Here is a 27256-nt window from a genome sequence, read left to right as displayed (position 1 = left end):
AGATAAAAGCTAACTTAAGAGATGTCACACGCCTTTTCCAGTGACAAATCTAAACAGCAGAATAAATAGAGGTCATTTAAATGCTTTGATTAAGACATGATATGTGTGAGTTAGGTGGACATTGTAAAAAGATAACATCAAAAGAACAAACACTAAGTAAACAGTCCCATGTTCCTGCACTGCCAGGGCACTGCTCTGATCTGTACCTGTGTGCAGAATGTGGGAATTTCTGCCAGTTCACTCCTAAATATAAAGGTTACAGAGCAAGTTTAGTATCTGTAGTCCTACAAATGTTCCTCTTCTGCCTGAGAAATGGCCTGTTGTCTTATCTCCTCATCGCTTCCTTTTACCTCTTGGTAACTCTGCGTTTGACCAGTTTGACTGAAAGCATTACACATTTTATTGCTTAATATTGCCTAGTTGCTGCCAGCGCACGTGGAATATGCTAACAGTGCCTAACACATTATTTCTTAAGGACATCTACATGTGACTTTTATGTCCTTCAAACTTCTGCTAGAGTCTAGAAAACTCTGCAGTCTCAGAGGATATGAACCAACCATTGACTTAGCATATGTGTGTACTAACAGATGAATTTTGGGATACTTTGCCCTTCAGGTGGTACTTGGGAGCCTGTAGGAGAAATTTTGATCAGAGTCCTGGGAGCTTTTCAACTAATTTCAGTAACCAAAATAATAATAATAATAAAAATCTGGCTCTTATACTCTTAGGCACTTTTGAGCATGTAGGTTCAAAGTTCTTTTTAAATGTCAGTGTCATTATCCTGTCTCTTTACTCCAGGAAGCTCAGGTCCTGATAAGGAACTGTCATGGCTAAGACTAACCTTAAGGTCAGAAGAAGAGCCAGGAGTAGACCCCCATTCTCTGGTATTCCAGTGCTCTGCTCTCACAGCTAATCCTACTGGTTCTAATAAACAAGGAATCATGTTAAAGGGTAATATTTTTGCCTTTCTCTTTTTGTCCCTTGTTGGCCTATTTTAAAGACATGAAATTGTGACGTGAAAGAATTTGGGAGTGCTGCCCCTGTGTTTGTCATATTGTATTCTGTTAGCTTAGTTTTGGCCTCATTATATAGCAAACTATTCCATATTTGGAAGAGATGATAGATACTAAATATGCATTAGAAAGCTTATGAGAAGCAAACTGATGCAATGTATGGTTATAGTTATCCCTGTGATGTAAAGGATGCCATCTACTCATTTTTGTGTCTCTTCTGAATTGAGAAGAAATACACTTCAAGAGTATATTTCAAGACTGCTAGATCCTTAGCCCTTGCACATACACACACATGCATCAATTGTTAGGTTCTTTATTTTGCTTTCTTCTTCTGGTTAGCAATAAGCACAACTTGTGCTGTCTATGCAAAACTGCTACTCTCACTTTTTCAATGCTTTCTTGTTGCTTCAGTGCTCAAAGAGAAGAGTTCCAAGGAAAAAGCACAGTGCACAGTTCACAGTTACTGGATATGCCTTCTTCTATAGCATTTTCTTCATTTACTGAGGTTTTTGGTTTTGTTTTGTGTATGGGAACTGTTGAGTCACAGCCTGAACCATTGATTGATCACCTGAGAGAAGGACTGAGTCAGCCTGTGGGAGCACAGGTGAAGGCAGTTCACCTGTGTGACCAGACTCCACCTCTCCTTGACCCCATTTAAGGGCTGACTGCCATTCGTGAAGGATCTCTTTCTGGAGATCCTTCCTCTGTGGAGTCTTTCCTGCAAGCCTAGGTCTTTGGATACAAGTGAGTATTCTTTCCCTGTTTGTTTCTTTTCCTGTTTTCACCATGGTAATCTTTCCAGCTGTAACATTTTGTTTTCTTTTTTAGTAATACAGCATCTTTCATCTTTTTACTTTGCTGTTTGTCTCTACTTGGCTTCTTTTTCTGTCCTCTTTCACATTGCATTTCCTTTCTTATTATCATCATTATCATCACCGTCTATCACTTAAAGTATTTTCATCTGTGGCTTAGATCAATGTTCCTTAAGCTTCTTTGCACTGTGATCCTTTACCAACTCATATACTTCAATGCAAGAGCAGGCTATATTTCTGCAGTTTACATCTCCACTTCACAACTCCTTTTAAATGCTTTTGTGAGAAAAATATTTGAGAGTCATTGAGTTGAGCCAACTCAACTGAAGATTTCAAGGAATATAGCTTAAAGGTAGCCTTAATATTTGATGTTTTCTGTCTGGGAGCTGAGTAGATACCAGGTACATCTTTGTCATGGTCAGCATTGTTCTGTCTGTCCCATAGTACAGTTTCAAAATCATCTTGAGTGCTGAGATTTAACCACTTGTGTGGTTCGAAGTTTCCTGGTTCTGGCTGTGATGTGAGTTTTTGAAGGAAAATGCTGATTACTCAGTCTGTTCTCCCCCTGCTTTTCCTCACAGGTGACTGTATGCTCATTTGTGCTTACACATAGTCTGCAGGTTCTGGATGTAGTGTGGAAGACTTCTTAGATCTCATGCTGAAGATTCTCAGTTTTCAAAAGAGTATAGATACAGACATCCGTATGTGTTTGTATATAGGAATTTTTTTCCAAAAAAAATCTCTGAAAAGTAGGTTTTTCTTTTGAGTCATGATTTGAAGCTGGAGAAACACTGTGTGACTTTTAATCATGCCTTTTAGAAGAGCAGTTTGAGTATTGCTTTTTTACCCCCTTGCTCTAACAGAGATGTTTAGAAATAATATTTTCCTTTCTACCTTTAAAAATGGCCACTGTCTGGCCAAGGCATGTTTTGTCCAACATTTTGTGTGTTGTGTCACTTTGATGTACTTGGTCATGGTTACCTGGGTTTTCCTCATCTCATTATCTCTGAAGAATTTGTCTACGCTTGAAGAGGAGATTATTCTTAAACATGACACTTTCAGAAATCTGTATTTACCTCTTGGTGATTTTTATATATAGTAAATGAAGGTGACTGTACTAGTGCTCTAAAAAGAGAGACAGACTTCAATTCATTAAAATCTAAAATTGCAAATACAGTATCCAACCGAGAATCCAAATTTAGATGCTTAATTGAGTTAGAGCTTGGAGAGGAAGAAGGCAGGGAATTTGGGTTTGTATTTTCAGGTAATTAGTATATAGTGATCTATTTTAAAAAATATTCATTTTAAATATATATTTTAATTAGCAGGAATAAATAAATCACAGCTATGTCTTGGATTGGGGTATGATGTTCAAACCATTAGTATAAATACATAGTGAGAAGAAGAGGTTGTGAAGAATAGGTTTTATGAGTAAGAAGAAAATGAGAATTTCCTGTGAGAATGGAATTGGACATCCAGTGTTTATCAGGAAGTATTCAAGGACTTGAGGTTTTTTTGGAAGTTTTTCTTCTACCTTTTGTTCAGCTGTGTAATGTGTGAAAGACAGAAGGGAAGCAAAGAGCCCTTCCCAAGGTGCCTACCTTGGGTGATCCTGGTAACACTGCCCTCATTGTAGTTGCTACAGTGAGAAGTTACCTTTAGCAGAGAGGTTTTGGTGTTTTGAATTCACTTTCATTTTTAAGAAATGTCACAACTCATCACATGCTGTAAAAGAGCAGTATTTGGCCTGGTCCCCTGATTATTTTTTTTTGGTATAACTTTTATTTGAATGCTATTAACTATTGAACAATTTTATTGTGAGATCTACTGTAAGATGTACAGAAGGACTGGAAATGAATTTTGTTTAATTCGTCTTTTACATTTTTATTATTTAATTTGGCATGTCTTGTACAAACAGAAGCTAATGTGCATAAACTAAATACCTGTATATTCAACCACTTGAACACTGTTTTTCTAAATGAAACATCCAAACCAAAACCGGTTGCATTGAAATGAGAGTATTTGGTATATTAGAGTTACCAAAATGACCAAAATGTTATCAGGTATTCGTGAAGGCTACACGACCTTCAGCTCTTTCTATAGGCACGGTCATGGGAAAAGGAAAAAACAGTGGTTGAGAAGCCTGAATTCTGAATTTCCCTGCGTAGCGGCTGTGTTAGGAGCATATTCTGTGACCCTGATTTTTGGATGATAACCCCAGGAAATTCTGTTCGGTGTTTCTGCCCTTTCTTTTTCCTGTCCAAGAAACGGCAGTGATACTTGCCTCTCCTGTAGAAGTAATGTGAGCTCTTTCAAATAGCTGGACAGAAGGAGCTATAGAAGTACAGAGATTGTAAGGGAACAGATTCTATTCCTTTTATGGTAATCATCTTCTCCTTTTTGTTGAGGTTTATTTAAAGCAAAATTATTGCAGCAGTGAAACTTCATAGGCATAATTTAGATCTCAAGGAAGAGGGTAAGGAGGAGGAGATGGAGGTGGCTGTATTTTAAGACCCAGAAGACACCATTAAGTAGCTGATAATTCTTGACAAGGGTTTCCTATGTGAATTTCCACCTTCTACTATGTTTAGTAAGAGCTTAGTAGAGTAAATATTTCATAATTAAACGTTCTATTTCTTAATGTTTAATTTCTTAGTTCTTTCCTTTCAAAAGCACATCTGCCTCCATGATTCCTGACTTTGGTAATATTTAGCTTCACATATCTTTCTAAGATTCTTTCTAGAGCTGAAAACTTGCATCAATCTACACCATGTTGTATCCAAACATTTCTTTGGGATTTCTTTGAGCACCTTTGGCATCTGGGAGCTGTTAGAAAAGGGATTAGCAAGTGTTTGTGTGACACACAGTGATCCCAGCACCTGCTGATTGGATTGAAGTAATCCTTTTACAAGTTACAAAATTCTATTATCAGACCGTTAAGAGAAGGGGAGACAGTAATATAAGTTACATCAAGGGTGTATTAATTTAGGTAAACAGAACATAAGTTGCCATCTAATGTACTTGTGAATTACAGTCATTCTGGCAAAAGTCACTCTGTAGTCATTAGGTAGATAATGTCATACACTGATCATGCAAGGATGGTGTTCCTCTTCAAACTCAAGGACAAGTGTTTTGAATTGCTTTAGATGGCGTGCCTGAAGCATGATTGTGCTCTGTGTATATGCTTAGTAGTTTAAAATGATCTTTACATCTAAAAATGTAACTGAAACTATGGAATGTCATCTTTTATTGTTAGTTGGCATCACCATTGAAGGTTATTAATTTCCTGATAATACATCTCTGATTTAATCAACCTAGCAAAATTATTCTCAACCAGACTGAGTAGTTGCTTTGTCAGAGAATTACCTTTCTTTTTTATTTTTCTTCATTATCTAAAGTATTATATATTATACTAATAGTGTTTTATGCCAAAATACTAGGAAAGCTTCAGAATGGTTTTCAACATTTAGTTTTAAAGGCATTGAAACTACTCTTTTTCACTGTTGTGAAATTTCACTCAGTATTTAAATTCTGAGAAATATAAAAAAAAATTTAATAAAAACACAACTGTAGTAATGTGACTCCAACACCAAGGAGATAAAATAATTTCTCACTGTTTTTTTTATAAAGACTAAATGCACACCCTCATCCTTTTGTTTCTTGATATTTTTTTTTCATTTGTGGTTACTATAGACCATTCCCAGTGGTAACACTGGGAGATCCAGGATAGTATGGGACAAATGAGAAGAGAGCAAGGACCTCAATAATGAAAAGACTGACAAAACAGATGATAAAATCCTGGCTCCCATGAAATTGGAGTGTTTCCATTGACATAAGTGGATGCAGAATGTTCCTCAGGTTTGAAAGTATGTGAGAATTATCAACAGGCTATGAATTTATTGAGATTTGTCATATACACGTTCTGTGAGATAATGAAAATTAGTTGCCACAACGTAAATTTGATTTTATTTCATTCATGCATATATTGTGGCTTAAGTAGCCCAGTAATATCACAGTCTCCTACAATTGACATTGAAAATTGGATTTGCCATGGATTTGGTCTTGGGAACATGAATAGGCTCTATATTTTTGCTGGTTGGTTGGATCGGAACATCAAGAGCATCTGTTTCAACAGAAGTGTAGCCAATGGGGAAAACTGGGATGTATTGGTTGATTTTTATTTTTTTTAAAGAACTACATTGGTTGAGATAGTGCATCCTGTCTTTAAGGCCTGCTCTTCTGAAGAAGAAAGGTAGGAAAGATATGGAAGTAGAGCCAAACCACATCCATATACTTTCTTCTACATGGGTCACCACCGAGAGCATTCTTCATGGAAGCACACATGCTAAGCTTGCAGCCTCCAGGCTCTGTAAGAGCATTGCAGAAGCTCGGAAAGGTAGCTATTCTGTATTCAAGGAAGAGCCCAAAGTAACTTCAGTACTAATATGAAACTCTTAGGAGATGTAAGAGATGCTTATAAAACGTGAAGAAATATTTGTGTGGTCTGAATATGGTTCTTTCAAGATTCTAATAGTGATGCATCTTGGGGCTTTGAGCTGTACGAGACAAGTGTGGGTACCAGAGAGTGGAAGAATAATGCAATCATAATTTTAAGAAGGCGGAATGGGAAGAAGGAAAGAGGAGAAGAGAAATGCTCGTTTTCTTCGCTATTATGTGAGTCTAGACTCCAGTTCTTGAAAATAATGGAACACGTATTAAAAAAGAAATTGCTGATTATCTAGGGAGAGACTTTTTTTTCAAGGGCACAAAAGGGAGATAAGTATGAGGGTCTCATTTCAGATGATGGGGAAGACTGGAGTCTTTCCTTTGTTTGCTAATCTCCTTCATCCTTTCCATTGAATAACAGCACAATGAGTAAGAATGTGCATAATTTTATACAGAGTAAATCTTGCCTGGACAAACTTGATTGCTTTTTATTTAACTAAAATTACAAAACCAAGTGAAATGAAGTGAAAACAACAGATGTAATATATCTACATTTTAATAAAGCCTTGAAACTGTCTTGTGAATAGTTAATTGAAAAATTAATGTCAGATTTTTAAGAAGAAAATCATGTGGACTGAAATGTGGCTAAAGAGTGATGCAAAAAGAGTAATGATTAAATGCTGTATGGTAGTGTCTGGCAGTGTACAGGAGTTGGTGGTCGTTGCACTTACATTTAGCTTTTTAGACAGTAATCTGGAAGTGGATGGAAATGACTTAATGACTTTCATGAGTGGTATCACACTGCAAGGTGCTGCACGGAAGTGATGACAGAGCAGTGATCCAGAAGCTTGGAAAGCTTAGACTTGAGAACATGTAAAACAAATAGAGTTAAATTATCTTTCAAGGAAAGCCATGAGAGGAGGGGCGTATATTTTACATAAATATGTTCATGGACCAGCACAGTAAGGACACCGATATACACAGAGGAAGTTTTATAGAAGAATAATATTTTTTTCTGAGCAGAACAGAGCTGAAATACATGGGTTGGTGATAATGAGTAGTAAATTAAGTCTGTAATAGGAAAGCCATAGTATTGGAATCCCTATGGAAAAGCCATCTCAGATGAGGACCACTGGTCCTTATTGGAAATATTTGAGTATTTCCACAAGAATGTGTAGTGCAGAAATACTTGTGTTTTGAGTATTAGTAATGAACTGTGGCTTGGACTTCCCCTTTAGATACAGACATCTGTGTGCAGCTTTCAAAATTTCTTTGTCAAGTAGGGAGAACAAGGCATTATTTGTAAACCTGGAGGTGGGTAATCAGAGCACTCAAACTTCTGTAGCCCATAAGTGGTATGAATGGAAAAGAGTAAGTTACTCTGAAGCCACTAGTGATAAAATATTGAGCCAGAAAAAAGGAAGGAGAGAAACGTGTGCTACATTGAAAGTAAATTCAATTTAAACAGAAAAGTATAATACACTTTTTTGTAGTGAATACATGCAGTGACTGAAATACGCACTGAAGAATGCGAAGGTTTGAGTACAATGACAAAAATGCTGGGAATGCCTACAGGAAAGAATCAAAACTAAAATGGCAAAAAAAAAAAAACCCACCTTTTACATATGCCAATCAGTGAGAATAGTAAAATGAATGGTTTCCAGTATGTGGGTTTTTTTTTTTTTTAGTGGCTTGTACACATTTGCAGTTGCTCTGTAATAGCTGAGTCTGATTCACCTCTATCTAAAACCCTTCTGAGGAGCCAGAGAAGTACTGTGGCACTGCCTGGCCCCAGTCACCTTCCCTACCCCACCAGCTCCATGCAGTGATGCAGGACCAGCCAGGACTGTGGAAGGGTTTGATTTCTCCAGAGCCTGCAGCATGTGCTGTGCCATTCTAGGGCACTGAGGGGAGAAAGGGTGGAGAGGTTGGCAGTTTGGTAAGAATGTCTGTGTTGGAGGAACTGATTACCTTTGGGAGTTATGCACCCTAAGGGCATGTAGAACTACTCTTGCTCTTACGCTGATTTGGGCAGCTCACTATTTAATAATGTCCAGAGTATGAAGAACAGGGACCAGAGGCTGAGTATGAGAATTATCCCAGAGCAACTGGGATTGATGATGTAGAAATGTACCATTTCACCAACAACGAAACATTATGAACCTGGCAGCAGTGCTGTGCTCACCCATGTTCTTGTTCCCCGAAGTAGCAAGGTACAGAGCAACAGCAGCTGAGATGTTGTTACATCTGGTTCTTTGCTCTCTGTACGTTTGGAAGAAGCAGCAGTGGTCTGAGAGCAGTGGTTCTCACGTTGTTAGGTGAAGGGTGTGGGTTGCAGTGGTCACCATTCACAAGGATTAAGATAATGTCCTATCCGCTTCTTCAGCTGACATCTGAGATTGAATTAGAGCTGTCAAGTCTGTCAGTTTAAGAGTTGCCTGTCCTTTCATTAAAGGAGACATCCTTAGCCAGGAGAAGAGTGCCTAATCAAGTACCATATTGGTGTATGTTGTCAAAAATAATTGCTTTTTCTAATAGCTGAACATCAACTAATAAAATAGGTGTTTTTAAAATGAATAGCTTGTCAGATGCAAACCATAGTGTCTATAAAGAAGATATTTGGAGATTGACCAATAAAAAAAGGACTACGATGGTTGGTTAACCTTAATTTAGCAGCAGAGAATGTATTGGATGCTACTTCTAAAGTAAAGAGAAAAGTGAAGGAAAAGGAAGTACTTTGACACCATAACGTAGCATCAACCAAGCACTCAGGAAATATTACCAAATCCAAGCCAGGCTGTTGGACTCTTTTTGTGCCTTTGTTCAGGCATGTGAGTCTGTCTTGGCATTTGCCCCTGGCACAGGATCTCTTGGCCAGAGATTCACTGTCCCTAAGATGTTTTTTCATCCTCTGGCTGAAAGCCAGTCTTTTCCCTTATGTCTGGTACATCTCACACAATAGTGATAGCTGTTTCTGCACATCCCCCTTTCCATGTACATTGACGGAGGTGGTGTTGCATCCTTGTTATCCTCAGGTTTGGTAGCAAGAATATCTACTCTGTGCATAGAAGAGAGTGCAGACTGGGCTTCCACTTGCCGTTGTGAAAGGAGAATTAAGACAATGTAAACTAAGGTATGTCAGATGAGGTGGTTGAGAAGGCTACTTAATTTAAAAAAAAAAAAAAAGCATGTACTTAGGGCTGCAGGACATGTCTTGTTGTGGGCATCTTAGTGAGACCAGAGCTTTACCTTTTGTAGCAGGCTCTGAGGAGCATTGCAGTAGCAGTGTGACAACCTCTATTTATTTTGTCTGCTGCTGTGGACAGGGAAAATTATGTGCGTGTTTGACGTGTTGGTAATGAATTTCTTTTGTACCAGGCAAATGCTGTAAAATGTCTCATGAAAACATCCTAATTAAGGAGTGGATCTGAGTAGACATACAATCTCTAAAATATCAGAAGTTCCACTCAATTTAATGTACATCAGCAGCTCCCATGAGAACATTTCAAAATCACTAAGCTTCTGTTTAGCAAAATGGGGATGAGAGTAGGGGCTCTGAAGGACTGTAAATGAAAGATTGCCTAACTCTGAGGGAATTGTCTGACTTCTGAATGTTTTAAAGCAGGCTTCTTTTTCAGCCACTGTTTAAACATGTGCATAAAGCAGATGTTCATACTGAGCAGAGTCTTCCACAGTATGTAGTCCCAATACCTTTTCAAGATCTGGCAGAAGTGCCCTATGAATCTCATCTGCGTGATGCAGGAACTGAGATTATGGAAAATGATTCTGGTGTAAGTGAAGGTTTCAGTGTTTTTCACTTGTGCATTTATTTTTTACATTCAGAATTCCTTGAAAAAGGAAGCTAAATGTAGAAAATATTCCTTCTAGAGGAGAGATGAGTTGTTTAAAAATTCATATTCACTGAAAGCAAAATACTTTAGCTATGTCATGCTTAACAATTTAAAGCATATTTTTAACTTTCTTTATAAAATGTAATCTTTGAGGTCATCAAATAGAGAAGTTGGAGCCAGCAGGAAGCTGCATGCTCTGTGCAGCCCTGCCATAGGAATCAGGCATTCATTGACCCTTTCCTTCACGGATCCCATGATATTTTGTAAAAGTTCATTGTTGGCAGACCCGTGTATCTGCATAAAGTGTTCCTGAAGTCTGAGTTGATGGACATGTCAAAGTGAAACAGATTATAGAACTGGAGCTCAGAATGGGAAGGATCTGGCGGACTGCCCCATGTCTGCCTGAGCTCTGCCTGCTGTGTTCAGAACTGTTCTTCTCAAGCAGGAAGCCTGCCTCAGTGATGCTGTCAGATGTCACTGCTTTTTTTTCCCCCCCCACTTTGCCTCGCTACAATTCTTATGTACCAACTGTTCTCTGCATGGGAGAGATTATTTTTTTCTGGTATGTGCAGTATCCAGGTCTAGGCCTGGATTTACTGGATAAAAAGAGTAGGATCTCCCCCTTTCTCCAGCAGCAGCAGCCATTTGGCAAGGACAGTTAGCTGTAATTAGTGATAACTAGTGTCAGGACAAGTGGAAATGGCTTTAAGTTGCTCTGGGGGAGTTTCAGGTTGGGTATCAAGAAAAATTTCCTATCAGAAAGAGTGATGAGGTATTACAGCAGGCTGTCCAGGGAGGCGGTGAAGTCACCATCCCTGGAGGTGTTCAGGAGCCATGGAAATGTGACACTGAGGGATGTGGTCAGTGGGTGTGGTGAGGATGGCTTGGTGGTTGGACTAGATGATCTTAGAAGTCTTTTCTAACCTTCATGACTCTATGATGGATTCTATGACAAGCGAAGTGCCAGGGGATGAGTGATTCTCTCCCAGCAGCCTGGGCTGGGTCTGTTCTCACTGACCTACTCCCCTCATGGAGCTGCTCATGACCCCAGCTCCCCATCCTGCAGGCAAAGGCCCCATCCCCTGCCTTTTTTTTCTGCTCATTTTCACAAAGAAGCAATCACACAGTGGGTTTTTGATTGTATCTAGGCCACCACTATTTTCTGCCACCTTTAGAAGCCTTTCTTCTAGCACAGTATGCTTCCTTAAAGGGACATTTAGCTGGTCTTTCTGGAAACATCACTTCTTGAATTGCTTTTTGGCAACAAGCATGATTTATAAATCTCGTGGAAAGACGGACACATGCAACAAACCTTGCACAGAGATATAGCTGTGTGTTGGAAGCAATTTTGTAAGTGAAATTGTTCCCATGCCCAATTCGGTGAGGAGTGCAGTGAGCGACAGCTTTAGCAGTGCTCAGTTTGGCAGAAGATGAGCTTGGAGCTTTTTGCACCTTCTGCTGAAGCTGCTGAGAGGACAGGACTGCCCTTCATTAAAGCATGTTTGAAGATTCCTCAGTACAACAGAGGTGCCATGAGGGGGGGGAAATTAAGCAATTAAATTTGTTTTTTTATACTTTCAGGGGGATTTTCTTTTTTTTTTTTTAAACAAGAATGTTTCCTAAACAAGTGTAGATGGGGCTGCAGCAGGGCATGCTCCAGCAGGAGCCAAACTTTCAGTGTATTGAGGAGTTTAATTTACAGATATGAGCTGGGTGTACTGTGTGGTTACTATGTTGCTCTGGAAAGTAATTTGAATGGGTAAGCAGACACGCAGTACCAAGTGATAGCTTTCTTTATTTCATTGCTGCAGAGAGGGAAGAGGTTCTTCCCAAACATTCCTCCTTCCTACAGTCTCCCCCTTACCTATTCGGAACAATTTTCAGGACCATGGGGTGAAGGAGCAGGTTCTTATTTAAATTCTGGAAAACCTCTGGATGCGAATTCCCAACCCAGTGCTGTACAGAACCTCTGGTCTTGTGAATGCCTCAAAGACTTAAGATCTGCCCTAATATACTCTAGTGGGCTGTCATTCCTGAGATACCAGTTAAATTTTCTTTGAAGGTGAGTCCCCTAAATATGGTTTCTTTTACTGAAGAGCAGTACAAGGCACAATCCTTAACAGTAGATATTAATTTACACCACCTTCTCAGTGCAAGGCTCACTCTGCTCATGGACTGGCACAGTATGAACTCCTTGTTGAGCACTTAAGTCTGGCAGTTTTTAAATTCTCAGAAACTGTATTGTTGATGATCTGAGTCTACATATGCGCTTGAACATTAGTTTTAAAAGCCTTCTGTTTGAGTACAGATGTTGTCGTAGCAAGTTGTTTTTATTGATGGGTGCTCATTACTCTTCTGTTGCCCAGTGAAGTGGGCAGTTGTGCTTACATTTTTCTAGACACTAGAGAAATATCTTGCTCCCCAAGTTCCACATCTGGAGGTTTCAGGCATTTCTTTTCAGTTAGTGCTGGTACATATTAATGATCTGATTTTTGTATAGCACAAATGAGGTTGAAGTAAAGTCACATCAGTAAATGAATTAGCAGTCAGACCGAGTGTGGTGTGTCCCAGAGCTCAGGATTTCTACTCTGATTTTTTCACTCCTGACCATTCTCCCCTCACTTCAGGATAAAGGCAATTTCTGAGCTTTCAATGGAAACAAGTTCTGAGCAAATACTTATTTGGAGAAGCTCTGAATCATTACTTATGTCTTCCCATTCTGCTTTCCATCCTGAGATGCATCCTTTAGCTTTGAGACCAGATAAGCCAATGCTTAATACAGTATTCTTTTAATTCCAGTCCTACATGGAAGATCACCTGAAAAACAAGAATCGTCTGGAGAAAGAGTGGGAAGCTCTTTGTGCTTATCAGGCTGAACCCAATGCCACCACTGTTGCGCAGAAGGAGGAAAACGTGCAGAAGAATCGCTCCCGGGCTGTAGTACCATGTACGTATACTTTAATTTCCATGGCTACTTCTTAAATTCTTTAGCTTTCTCAATATCCTTTGCACAGTGCTTGGAGAGTTTACAGATGCCAGGCAAACAAAATACAGAGTAGTGTACGTGTACACTAGAGAAGTGTAGCTATGAATATGGCTGGATCCATGTCCTGTTGTCATTTCAGAATGTGTTTGTCTTCTCATAAGTTCCATATATGTTACAAAAATGCACAATTATGTCACCGATTGCTGCTGCTGCAGCTGTGCTATCTCATGAAATTCAATAGCCAGAGTGCTTTTCAATGTTGAAATATACTTTCTGTGCAAGAGTGGCATCTGTAGCCATTCAACAGAAAAGTTTGGCTTGTTTGGACAAGTTGGTATCGTGTCCATCCAACAGTAATACCAGCAGTCTATAATCAGAGCTGGATGATCTGTTTATCAGATACTCAGCTGTACTGAATGAGCCCCTCTAGGCTTCAGTAGATAAGCTTGCAAACTGGCTTCTTTCTCTGCTAGGATTAGGATGAAAAGAAGGAAAATAAAAAGGGAGCCAGTTTATATTCCTAGAATGTGCTTTTTCTGTAAGCAGCCACTTTTTTGAGTTTGAAATAAAAAGAACATGCTTTTCTTATGCAAATGTATTTCTCACAGTTTACATTGGTAATCTGCGGCCGTGTGTTTCATTAAGCAACCAATGAAAAAAAAAATTGAAGCTGAGAATATATGCAGAGTCCACAGCAACAAAAATGCTCTCAGCCAGTGTGCCCACAATTTAGCTGGGTAGCTTGGCGAACATATACAGCTACTTTAATTTTTCAAGTGCCCTGAAAACGTTAATTTTCCCTGTGAGACCCTTAAGTACTATTTTTCCTTTAGAAGTGGGAAAATGACAGGTAAAACATTAAGTAAATGTCAGAGCCAGATTTGGAGTGAAGACTTTTTGGAGCTACTTGTAATTTCCCTGAGCCCATCAATTCCCACATTTATTTCAGTGGGATTTGGTTCTCCTCTTAATTTAGAGATTTTCTGCAATACTGTGCTGCTTAGGAGAGGAGCGCTATAACTTGGCAATACACGTTCTTATGAATAAATAACATGCTGGTCAAAAGTCTGCTAGGACAGTAGCAATACTTGATTGACTTCATGTGTTTGGGGATCGTGTCTGTAGAAAAGTTCTAAAAAAAGTAAGGATGGAAGTTAAAGGAGTGTAATACCTCTGTGCTCTTTTCCACACACCCCCTCCCCCTCAAAATAGCATTTATGGACATAATCTGAAGTGAAAACTGCTCCATAACATGTATTGATCCGTGTTGATCTTTCTGCTTAAAGCATTCTTGTTAATGTGTACTTCCAGTTGGGCTGTGTTAAGCTGCTCTGAGTCTCCGTTCATGAATGAAACCAGATTGTTCTGGGTCCTGCCTTGGAGGCAGCATGGAAGCTGCAGGTGTTGCCAGAAATTGATGCTGGTTGTTGAGCTGATGCAGTAAGCGTGTCTGCATAATGCAGTGAGGAATAAAGCAGGAACCTTCAGGCCATTCTGGCAGTGAGTCCAGAAGCAATATAGCTGTAGCAGCGCTAAAGAGCAGGGAGTTCTAGCTTAGGTGTCATGCCACACTAGACAGCTGAGCTATTTTCAGAGGTGAGTTGGCAGTCTGTCTCTTTTCATCGTATCATACCACTTGGATGGATCAGCCTGTAGTGATCAGCCATGGGTGTACAACTTCCTGCCCCTTTCTTCTTGCATAGTGTGTTGTGTGCCTGTGCTATCCATGTGCACAAGCACAATGGCTACAGTTTATCTGATGCTTTAATTAGAAGTGTTTTGACACATTTAAAAACTGGTCTGACTTTTGCAAGAGTAAATAGCAGTCTGTTGCCTTTGTTACAATGTGGAAACTTCTGTTCTGGCTATGGGTGTGCTTGGAACTTTCCTCTTTGCTTGAGTTGCACAAAACTACCTGCTCTCCCTTTCCCAGAGCTGTGTGTGTGCTGGTAAACAGCTGTCATGTTGCGTCCTTAGAACTACTTCAGTGGATGAAAAGTGTGGCATTTTGATAAGATCTTGGTTATTGTAGACTCTAAAATTAGGGGTGAGGAAAAAAAAAAAAATTTGCATAGGTCTCTTTTTTTTTTTTTATGTTGATAGGCTTTTGATATGCTACTAAGTTGTTATGCTGCATTCAGTGTATTCTCAACCCTGCCCTTTTCATATTTATAATCACCTTGACAAGGTATACCAAGGATTGCCAATTCATATAAAAGATTTCATTTTAGGAAGGCTTCAAAGAAGCTTTCATAATGTATTGTATTTACTTCATGTTTTCCTTTCTTAACTGATCTTAAAATATGAAGGTATTATTTTTTACTGGTTACACAACTGATGCCATTTATAGATGTCACAGTTTTATCATAACTTACTTTTACCTATCTTCTCTGTATACAAGTTAGTGTCAGAATCACCTTGACACTTTAGTTAACGTAGTTAATTAACTACTTGTTCAAAAAGTTCTGATAAGTAATTTAGACCTGGGTTGGTAAATAACATCCTTTTATCCAAGCAACAAGCATTGCAGTAGTTTAGGGTGATGGAATACATAGATAAACTTATCTTTTTTTTTTTTTTAAACATTTGGCGAATGCTCTGGGATAAGTGAATTTGATTTCATTTCAGATCTCAGAAGAATTCCATGTTGTATAGATAACCTATGGACAAAATAACTGATCGGTAGATTCAGATTCTTCACAGATCTTCAGACTGCCTTGCTTTTGCTCCTCAATACTTATTCACATTCTTACCCCAGTTCTGCACAGTGTTTTTATACATTCATGTGTGGGCAGGAAACAACAGTCTAAATCTACAAGGAAAAAAAAGAAAGACATTCCGGGCAGAATGTGCCATCTTGATTGCTGGGAGATGCACCCTGCTGTGCAAAGCCTGAATTCATACAGCCCAAAGCTTCCTGTATCCATTGTTTCCAGAATTTCTTGTTGGTTCTATTCCTTCAAAAGTGTCTAACTAAAAGGACACAGAAGACAAAAAGCATTAGGTAAGTTGTAAGTTATACCGCCAAGCTTTCAATCCTCATCTGGAAAACAACAGAGGTAATAGATCTTCATTAAGTCACAGGGCCACTGTCAGATATGTGGAAGATTGTGAGATGGTATAGTACTGTAGTATTGGTGATTGTTGAAGTAATTCGGAGTTTTTGGGCCCAACTTGGCTGCTTAAATGTAGGAATTCAGTGCCATTTGAGATGCCTGAATTATTTGAGGCCACCACATATTGCTAGAAGGAGTAACACAGGCTTTGTGGGAGACCTGTGCACTGCTAGCCAATGGCCTGAGTATCCATGTAGTACAAACTCATATCTGCTGTATATTTTATCCTTTGTCCTCCATCCTCTACGCTTACACTTTGTATGTATGTAAAACACAACTTGCATTGTATTTCTCCTCAGCTGTAGGTTGGTAGTAGCCTTCTTGTTTAGGAAGCTTCTCTTCTGTACACTTCCATCTACGCGTTTTATTTTTCTTTCAGCTGTGGTTTGGCTGGAGTGATAACAAATGCAAAACAGTGCAGTATTTGTCTGTAGCTATTGTAGACATCTGAAATGATGGCTAGTTGTAGCTTGCCCAGATTGCAACAAGTAACAGTATTTCTTTCGTTTTTTCTCCTCTCCTATTTCTTCATTCATCTTTCCTGCTTACTTCTTAGATTGAGCTAATATTTCTTATGTTCCTCTCATCCTTCTATTCTGTATTTCTTTTCTTTTTGTATTTCCTGCTTCTCTTGCTCCTCTTTTGACTCTAACATAACAAATATTTAGTTTACAAAAAAATAAACACTTGTACATTCAGCATTTTTCCCTACTGCTTATTGTTGCTTGTTGATCATGTTGACATTGCTCATTTTAAAGTGTCCGTTGCATTTTTTTTCTGCTTGTTTTGGAGGCACTATTATGCTAGTTCCTAGAAGCTTTGAAGTGATAACAGGCATAGGCAAGCACAATCTGTTCATTGTCAATATGAATGCTCAATGCTGCAACTGAAGCACACGTGGGTGAAAACTCTTGATATATGCAAAAGAGATGTGTCCAACCTCTTTTGCACCCTTTTTTTTTTTTTTCTGACAGCAAGTACGGAGTCTCACTACTACTGAAGTATTGTCTTGTCTAACCTTGCAGGGCAGCAGGATAATGATAAGGTTACTCTCTAAAGCAGAGAGTAGGGATGAAATACTGTGTTTAAAAAAAAAAAAAATTCTAAAAGTACATATCTGACTCTTGACTTTTTATTGGAGAACCATGCTGACATCTATTTGCTAACTACTGATGAATCAGTCTCCACTCTCTCCCACATTTATTACTTGAAAATTCCTTGCATGTTTTCTTTGGTGATTAGTTTAAATGGTTTTGCTGTCCAAGGTATGTGCTTTCTCTTCAGTGCTTACTTGGCCTAAGATATGTGAGATCACATTCAGTGCACTTAACCTGTGTAAGTGCTATTGTTTCCAAGCTGTCCTCAGGCACTCTGTGGGAATGCTCACTGTAAAGCTTCCTATAAAGAAAAAAAAACTCGTTTTTGTTTCATATTTTCAGCATAGCGGTGCTAAAGTAAGCGTGGAAGCAAACAATATACATGAGCGAGCTCTCTTTCTTGATTTGATCCTCGTGCTATGTTGAAGACTCATCTTGTGTGAATAGTAAAGAATGGATCTTCATTTGTTTGACATGCCTGTGCATGTATCTAATCTTACTGCAGGAGAAGACCTGTGGGTTAAATTTTTGTGACAATCTAGTGACTGTAAGCAAGTCTTCATTAAAGTCATACAAGCAAACTTGGAAGCCCCTGAAGTAGAGGCTTCCGGAAAGGGCAGCTCCACAACCTCTCTCTGCAATGCACTATGCAGGGTAGCTTTGCTGAGGAATGTGAACTGTAAAGGTTATGTATCAGATAAAAATTGTTTGAGATTCATATGTAAAGATTTAGACACCTTTGCCATAAGTTATCTGCATGTGGTCTGGTCTTCCTTCTCTGGCTGTTGGAAAGAAATGGGTGCTTTGTGAGTGTAATTTGTCTCGCCTGTTTGAGACAGCTAAATCAGGAAGAGATGATTCATGACCCAGAAACATTTTTTTTCTTAAAAAGTCTAGATGACTGGAACAGTTGCAGACATCTGCATTGTCACTTTCTAAATACAGACAAATAAATCCCATCTATTACATACATTCTGAAATTCTAAATGAAGAGATCTAGTGTTTTGGATGTACCTGCTGTAAACATAATTGAGCTACAGCCATTAAAAATACAAATTAAAAATGGTAAAAGAACTGTGACAATAGACAACCCCATGAATAAGTCTCCTGTGTCCAGAGCTGCTGTGTTCTCTACCAGTGATGCCTGAACTGGCTCCGTGGCCAACAGTGCAGCAACATCTGTGTGTGCTCCACTCATACATTTAGTTGTAGATGTGCTGTGTTTTCTCTCTCCTAGGAGCATTGCCAAGTCATATTGTCTCCTCACATCACTGGCATAGCACCACGCAGCAGTGGTGTTTGATCAGGACAGATTAACTTTCTGTCCAGCTCCAAATTGTGCTTCGGTGTTCCTGCTGTTCGTTTTAAAGAGAAGCCAGATGGACAAAGTCCATCAGCTTGCTTCTACCATGACCCTGCAAACACAGGAGTGTTTTCTGTAATACTGTTTTTTTTTTTTCCTAGTGACTTTCCTAGTTTAAATCTTAAACTCCCTGGGCAGCACCATATTGTGGTGTACACCTATTGATACTCAGCCTCTGAGATATCTCAGCTTCATTCCTGAGCCAGGCTATGACTGTGTGGTTGTATCAAAATTATGCTGCATTAGGAGTCAGAAGAAAGTATCCTGTCTGCTGCTTACCCTGTTTGCCTTTCTTGAAGTGCATGTTAATCTGACTTTGAATTTCAGTTTACTTTACAATGGATAGGATACTTGTATAGAAACTTTCATCTCTGTTTGCCTTTGCAGATGATCACTCCAGGATATGTCTGAAAGCTGAAAATAGCCACGACAATTCAGACTACATCAATGCTAGCCCAATTGTAAGTACAACAGTTTATGAGAAATAATCCAAGTAATCTTTTTCCTGTATTTCCATGCTGTTAAAATATTCTAACTTGGAGTATCTCACTGCCTCACAATGCTGATGTTTCAGTGTCCTTTGAAACTGAAGAGAAAATCTCCTACAAGTGCATTCAATTCTCATGTGGATTTTGTTTCAGAACAACAGAGATGCTAGGTAGTTGTTCTTCTATCTCACAACAATGTCAGTTTTCTTTACTTGATATTTGCAATGTACTGATGATAAATATCAGTGATATGCCTTTTGCTTAGCTGTCCTTCTCTGAGGAGACTAAAGTTGGTTGGTAGACTATAAGAAAGAGGTAGACTCTTAAGCACTGTCTGCTGTGGTAGGACAAGGGGAAATGGTTTCAAACTAAAAGAGGGGTAATGGATGTAATAAAAAGGTTTTTTACAGTAGGGTGGTGAAGCTTGGGCACAGGTTGCCCTGAGGTGTGGATGCCCCATCTCTGGAGACATTCAGGGTCAAGCTGGACAGGGCTCTGAGTGTTTGATGGAGCTGTAGTGTCCATGTTCATTGCAGGGGGGTTGAACTTGATGATCTTCAAAGGTCACTTCCAACTCATACAATTATGTGAACTATGATTAATTCAATTTAAGCTTGTCTTACTGGCTAATGTCATAAGAGGAATGGTTTATGCAGGTGCGGACAACCAACCTTCCCAAGCTTCTGAATTTCTGGAGCAAGAAGTGACATTTCCTTTTCCCTTACTTCATCTGTTGCATTCCTAGTGCGTAGCTATGTGTTTCTTAGCCCTCCTGGTTCTTTGGAGAGCTTGCTGTTTTGAAAGGAATAACAAGTTCCCTTACCTCTTTATGTTCGTTCAAACTGTGAATTAGGTCTGCCCAGCTGTTGCCTCTGGATACCTCAGCATGGCCCAGCTGCCCTTTCTTGTCCTACTCATGCTGAGTATGGATCCTTGCTAGTCTGTGAAAGGTGATAGGGAGAAAAGCTCTCTATTTTTAGACACAAAGCAGGTTTGATGGAGCCAGTAGCGTTGCCCTAACCAGTCTTCTCTATGGAAGCATCAAGATGCCATTTGAAGGGGAAGAAAGGAGCTGTGTTTTTGACCTCTATGGAAACTACTGCGATGCATGTCACTTTGCATGTGGTTTTTATGCACATTACTGGAGAAAATTAGAGTGAAGCTCTATGGTAAAGAATTTAGGAGTGGGCTGTGTGTGCCATTACTGTCTTGTTTTCCTGGGGAGTATCACTCCCCCAGTTAAATCAATTCATGTGGGCAAAGCTACTGACAATTTGCAACAGCATGAGATTAGAGGCTGCTTTCTTCCAAGATTGTTGACAATACTTTCTCCCCCTCTCCCTGCTCCCCCCAGAAGAAGGAAGAAAAAACATCAAAACTTTTCTCTGAGCTTCATATTCTTTACTTTGATTGGAGTTCAAAAGCCTCATTTCATTGCATATATACAAATGTTTTATTCAAAGAATTAAAATACAAAGAATGCAGCAATCTTCAGGAGATTTTCGTCTTTGACTGAAGATAGACAAGAGCACCTGCAGTCTTCAGGGATTTCCAGCTGCCATTTCAGAGGACAAGGGTAAGATGTGCATGGATTGAAGCTGTTTTGAGGCATCTTTAAACATTTCTAGACCAAGCTTCAACTGGCCTCGGGATCAGATCATCTGAGTAACTTTGAGCTCCAGGAAATTTATATCCCACTTATAAAATCATACACAGAGGCTCAACTCCAGGACTTCAGTACTCCTTTTCTCTGTTGGGTGAATTCTGTTTGCTCAGGCCTTTATGTCATAGCAGGAGCTGAGAGGCTCAGAAGCAAGTCCAAGTGTTAACGGGGACTGAGATGCTGTTTTCCTTTAAGTGCTTGGTGTTAATTTGTACTACTTCAAGAAATGGAACTATGACACTGTTAGATATGGTTCTAAACCAGGTTAAGAGCTGGCAGTAGCACAGTATTTTTACTGAACAAGTGAGTATGGATTCTGCAAGTTGCCCAGAAGTCAATGTGGGCACAGTCTAACTGGTTTTGGCACACAGATTTGCTTGATTGATGGGTAAAATCTGGAATGCGTTTATATGCCTGTTTCAATTTTATTTCTGGATTATAGTATAGATATTCCCTTAATTACATTGATGAGACAAGTGTTACATCAAGTAGTGTTGGGAATAGAGAAGCTAAGATATTCCACTGACATAAACAGCAAGATATTTATGTTGACTGGATGCACCATGTTACTGCAGGGAGAGGGTCTCCACTGGTACAGCATTTAACTCTACTGGTTTTACAGGAGGTTCTAGTCTGGTCTCTCCAGCACTCAAGGATATTTTCTACTACAAGGTTAGGAGATATTTTCTTTTATGTAGCTTTCCCAGACCCAAGAGTTTTGTCTAGTAAGAAAAGTCACACAAGCTGAATTTTTTCAGGTTGTCTCCCTGTCTCTTCATGTGCTCAGAGATACGTAAGTACACAACTGTTTGTCTAGTTTGGACAAGCACCTGTGGTCTTTCATTAGCCATAGAAAACTGCCAACAGAAACTGTTAAGCTCCACTTCTTTGTGGTAGGGATCCTACAGTGTGGGAAGGAGTGCCAAAGCCCACATTTGCGTAAACAACCTATTAGCCCAAGGAGAGAGATGCTCCAGATGGTTTTGTGAGTTTGTTTAGCTAAATCAATAGTTGTGCTGTTTTGAAAACAGTAGTTAAAATGTGTTTCCTGAAGGTTGATGGGAGGAAGTCACTAGTTTGCAAGCCTGTAGTTTAGAAAGATTCCATGCAAACTGCTTCATTTCAAGAGAATGAGATCTTTAGGTTAGAGTAGATTTTTTTTTTGTTAATCTGGAATTGTTTTTGTACGGTGAGGTAGAATTTAGGAGTGATGGAGACTTTCAGTGCTGTTCACCACTTTGGAAGCCTGCCAAAATATTCTGTCAGGCCCTTGATTCTGCAGTACTTCCTGCACTGTTAGCAGGTCACGCTTGCTATTACTACTACTGTTTGTTTGAGATATTTTCTGTTTGTGGATTTGGAGTAAAAACAAGTCTACCTTTATTCACTCTCCTAAAGTTCTGCTGTTTCTCTCTTCAAGAACATTGTCTTCCTACTTAACCAACATCAATAATTACCATGTCAGTACTGTGATGCTGCTGGTGCACTTGTACCTCCCAGTGCTTGGGTTGGGAGAGCATTGTGAACTGCAAGATGGGCACTAATAGCAGAGGCTCTAAACTGGAAGAGGACTTCTCCTCCCTGCATGTGTGAGCTGTCTGCCAGGGGAAGAGTGCAGAATAAAGTTATTATATTTGAGCTTTGGGTAGAGAGGCTTCCAGTCATGTATGTGTTGCTGGGTATCCAGCTTCTAGGTCAGTGGTCCAGTCTCCAGCTGGGCATCACTCAACCTTGCCTACTGTGTTCTGCTGCACTCATTTAGACTTAAAAAAAAAAAAAAAAAAAAAAATCCCATTGCTAAACAATGAGCTGGCCACCTGCCCACATCTTCCTTCATTTAAAAAAAAAAAAAAAATGCTGCCCCCTCAAGAGCAGCTTTCCCTCTAGCATGTTGTGAAAACTGGGGTTAGATTGATGGTCTCAGTATGCCTGGAAGAAGGTGAGGAGAACCAGCAGAGATTTAGTCCAAGTTTGTTTTTTTTTTTTTTTGTAGCCATTTAATTTTCATGTAGCCAGGCAAAATGAGTCCTTGGGAGAATTTGCAGGGTAAAAGTGGGGTAGAAATCTGTTTCCCTCCTCTCCGGAATAAAATAAAGTACTATGATAATAGCTCTGCTATTGGCTGCTGAATGAAAGGCTTGCAATTATAGCGCAAGGAGACCCTGACTGTGCAGAATAAAACTGTGATAATTACATCTGTCATATTTGTACTTAGTCCTCATTAAATTTCGGGAAAATCATCCAGTGGTAAATAATGTGCAATCTTTGCTTTTAAATCAGAGGTCATGAAAGTAAATGGGAATTCTGTTTTTCCTCATAGGGTGTCTGGGAGAGAAAAAAATCCCATCAACTACATTTAAACTGAGTTTGCTTATTATTGAAGACACCAGACTGAGGAATGTCATTAACGTGACAGTTTGTTCAAACACAGCATACAAATTTCATCACCAGGAATAGGCTCTGAAATTCATAACGGCATTCACAGCCAGATTTACTTCTTTCATTCCATTAGGGGTTTTAAAAGAAGAATGGAAAACTTGTTTTAAATTTTAATCCAAACATGAAAGTGAGGTCTAGTCTACCTTCTTTTGTTCTAATGCAGAAATTTAAGTGATTGCAGAGTTCAGAAGCTTTTAGTGGATACACTTTTTTTACTTTTATAGACTATTTATGCCTTACAGAGTGCAGTAAATAGATATAGAGACATAAATTCTATGGACAGTATATACTCATTGAATCTGGAAACCACCCAGTACCTTGAATTCATACAAATTTAAAGCATTAATCAAAGTTCAACTTTATTTTCATCATTTAGTCTCCACTGGATCTCATTCTGATCTTATGATATAGGAATATTTCAGCTCAGATCTGGATCAAGGTGAATATAGTGTGGCTGAGAGCACGTCTCACCCAGCATTGTAGTGTGCAGAAAGTAAGGATCCGAGAATCTGAGGCAGAAGGTAAAGGGTAGGAATGAATCAGTGTATGATGTACATGAGAGTTTAAAATGTCATTGATGCCTCTTGATGCTTTTGCTTTTCCTTCGGTTTCCAGTTTTATGAAGACTGCTTCACAAGGATCTATATGTACTGCTGTCGAATACAATAGGGTTGAGGATTTTCTCCCAGTATGTTTTGATATTGCCGTACTTCATCAGCATTATCAGTGAGATCATGCAGCAGTGGGATTTCTAACTCACAAAAATACTGAATTCTTCAGAGAAGCAGAGCAATTGGATAGTGGGGCTCTGTATGAAAAACGGGAGTTGTTGTTTTTACTCTCTAGTAAAGTGAATTTATATTTTCTGCTCTGAGATACAGTAAATCAACTTTAATTAGAAATTACTTTAGAAAAGCACAAGTATGCCACTAATATATCTAATAGTTAGGGATTGTTTTCTAGCACTAAACGTGTTTTCTAGCAATAAACATGGAACAAACAGGATCAGCGTTCCACTTGCTTTTGATAATGACCAAAAGACCACAGTGAATATGGCCCATTTGAGTATTTGATCCTTGATTCCTTGCTTCCGTAATACAATAACGTGGAATCCTATTCTGAAACGTTATCACCAGATTTGTCTCTGTAGTATTACATTGGAAAATGAGATTTCTACCACAGCATTACAGTTGTAATAATTGCACCTTTTTTCTTTTGAGAAAAGGCTGTTCCACCAATTCTGATGCAAGTCATGTGAATGTTGTGCTTTGATGGGAACATAAAGAGAAAAATCTTCTCTTTTTTTTTTTTGAACAATTACTGTTACGATGATTTCTGAAGGATTTTCCTTATTTTCCTTAGTAAAATATTAGCAAGCAGTTGATTTTTCTCTTTAATAATAACAGTGTGAAGCCTGCTGTTCCCTATTCTTGAAGAATTTTCTGCTTTATCTTGTGATGTGAGAAATCTGAGGGATCCTTGACTGAAAAAAAAAAAAAAAAAAAAAAAGCCTTGATCCTTTGGTTAGTTACTTTAAAAACCTGTTACTATTATTTTTCTATTCGAACTTCTGTTAACTTTGATAGATGGCCTTGGTGACCTTGAGAGAACAAAAAAGACCATAACAAAAATATCGAAGAACTGTCCTTTATAGTCACGTTAAAACTGAATGACCAGAATAGTGATTGGTTGCATTTGGCTCAAAATACGTGGCCTTAAAACAGTCCATAAACTAGAAAATCGATGAAACCAGGAATTTAGTTTAATTAGTTTAATCTTTGCTCTCATTTTTGTTCAGTTAAAGATCATTTAATAGTTTGATGAGGCTTTCTGCCATCTTCTGTTTGCTCCAAGCAAGAAGAGTTTCTGCTCATAATTGTTTTCTGCACAACCCAATGTGCTTGGAATGTAATAATTGTAATTGTCTTTTGAATTATTGCTGAACTGCTGATACAATAAGCACAGAGTAGTGAAGTGTAATGTTTGCTGTGTTCCAACAGCACCTTTGTGACAGAAGTTGATTAATGCTGAAATGCCAAGATTGGCCTATTCCTGAGTCAACCAGCTGAATGTTGACAAGTATTTCCTCCACGACAGCACTATTTGCATCATCTTTGATTTCTTCTCCCTTTGTTTTCTGGCATAACGAATTTGCTTTAAGGATAAATCAAACTCTTTAAGTTTCGTATATTCACTGTTGGTTATTTCCAAGTCAGACTCTTGAACTCACAGGTAGACAGGTGGCATCATTTTCAAGTAAGCTGCATGCATGCACACTAGTTTCCATGGGGAGCCGTATATTCTCGTTGGTGCAGGCTACTTTTTCTAAGCTGGGATTTTTAGTTACAGTGTAGGAAAACATTTAAGTACATGACTAAATCATATGGGTTGCTGTAGGATTCAAAACAAAGTATTTAACCATAGAGTCATCGTGTCATAGAATGGCTTGGGTTGGAAGGGACCTCAAGGATCATCAAACTCCAAAGTCCCTGCCACAGGCAGGGCCACCAACCTCCATATCTAATACTAGACCAGGCTGCCCATAGAGAGAAATAACCTTTAGGCCTGCCTTTGCTTAATCACATCCGTTGCTGTTTTCAGTGTTCAATTCAGTGCCTCAAATGTAACAGAAAGTAAAGCGCACAAAAAGGCGCCCAGTTTGAAATGGTTTGTAAGTTTCTTCTACTAAAACTGCTTTCTGAAGGAAGTTATTTACTTCTGGGTATTTTGAGTTTGGGGGAAAATGTCCTGCTATCAAAATTGCTTTTGTCAATAGGCAAGGTTGAAATTTGTTCTGAGTGATTGCTTGTTGTGAAGAGTTGTTTGCTGATCAGAGAAGCATCTCAATGAAGCTCAGAATAAAATGAAGGTATTAGAGATGTTCTGGTCAAAGTTTCTGATAACCGTGGGTGGTAAATTAGAAGTAAGCTTTTGTTCAGTGGCTTCATTTTACCTGTGTTGTGTTGTCATGGAGAATTTTAATATCAATTTTAATATCATTTTAATTATACATCAGAAAATTAGAAGCATTAAAGGACTCTCTTCTTTTTTTGCAACATTCATCACGTTGTTCTGTTAGAATAACTTACATCTGTTCTTTTATGGTTCTTCCCGCTTTTATGTGCATATAATTATGAGGTGCCTTCTTTTATGCTGACATGTACCATCACTGAACATTTTGATAGGCTATGAATAAATTCAGGAGATGCCTGTTAATGCAAATGTGACTCACATTCATTCTTATTCAGATCTTTACTTATAGAACAGAATCATGCTTTGACACAAATTTTGCCTTCAGCTACATGGGTGTAAGTTAACTCTTGCTGTTTTCAGTGTCTTTTTTCTTATGTTTGAAGTTTTGTCTTGCCTAGTTCAGGGTCGGAATGAGTTTGTTTGTTTTTTAATCCCATCAGCAGATCTTCTTTTTCAGCAGAATGGTTCCTGTGATTTAAAACCAAGAAAACCACCCATCGGTTAGAAAACATTCATTGTAACACACTAATCCTATTTACTCTTCACGGCTTTGTTTCTTAGATTCTTTATTTTTTCTGCTCAGTGAATTTTCTGCTCCTTGAATTAAATGTTATAATTAAGGTCTTTAGGCGCAGAGCTGCTTCTGTTGTGGGCAAATCCATGCATTTTAGGCAACTCTACTAACTAGAAAAAGCCAGAAACTGAATTTGTTTCCCTTTTTTTTTTTCCTTGAATTATATGAGCCCTTAACTGGCATAGTGGAAATGAAGAACATTTTTAAATGTTTGGAGTATTCTTAACGCTCAGTGTAGAAAAATGTTTCAGATGGCTCCTAGGTTGCTATGAAACCACAGCACTGACCTCAAATGCCTTTGTCAGCTACCGTAAATGATCTTACGCTGCATATTGAAGACATTGGACATTGCTCATCACATGCTGATATTCATGTGGTAGCATCAGTCTTTTGTAGAAAATGATCTCCTCTGGGCATATAAATAGAAATAAAATT

General features: G+C 38.8%; 1 protein-coding gene across 2 annotated transcripts in view; it reads left to right on the top strand.

Moving 5' to 3' along the window:
• Window positions 1-27256, top strand: part of PTPRN2 (protein tyrosine phosphatase receptor type N2) — a 622129-nt gene that overhangs the window by 549059 nt on the left and 45814 nt on the right. For both annotated transcript variants that reach the window (XM_085227026.1, XM_085227025.1), the window contains exons 15-16: window positions 12922-13069; window positions 19072-19145. In XM_085227026.1, the coding sequence (XP_085083152.1) occupies window positions 12922-13069; window positions 19072-19145 (222 nt within the window). The remainder of the gene's footprint in view (window positions 1-12921; window positions 13070-19071; window positions 19146-27256) is intronic.

Source organism: Meleagris gallopavo, chromosome 6, assembly GCF_905368555.1.
Source record: "Meleagris gallopavo chromosome 6, MGAL_WU_HG_1.1, whole genome shotgun sequence".
NCBI lineage: Eukaryota > Metazoa > Chordata > Aves > Galliformes > Phasianidae > Meleagris > Meleagris gallopavo.
Note: the sequence above shows the minus strand (reverse complement) of the source record. Positions and strands in the feature narration are given on the sequence as shown.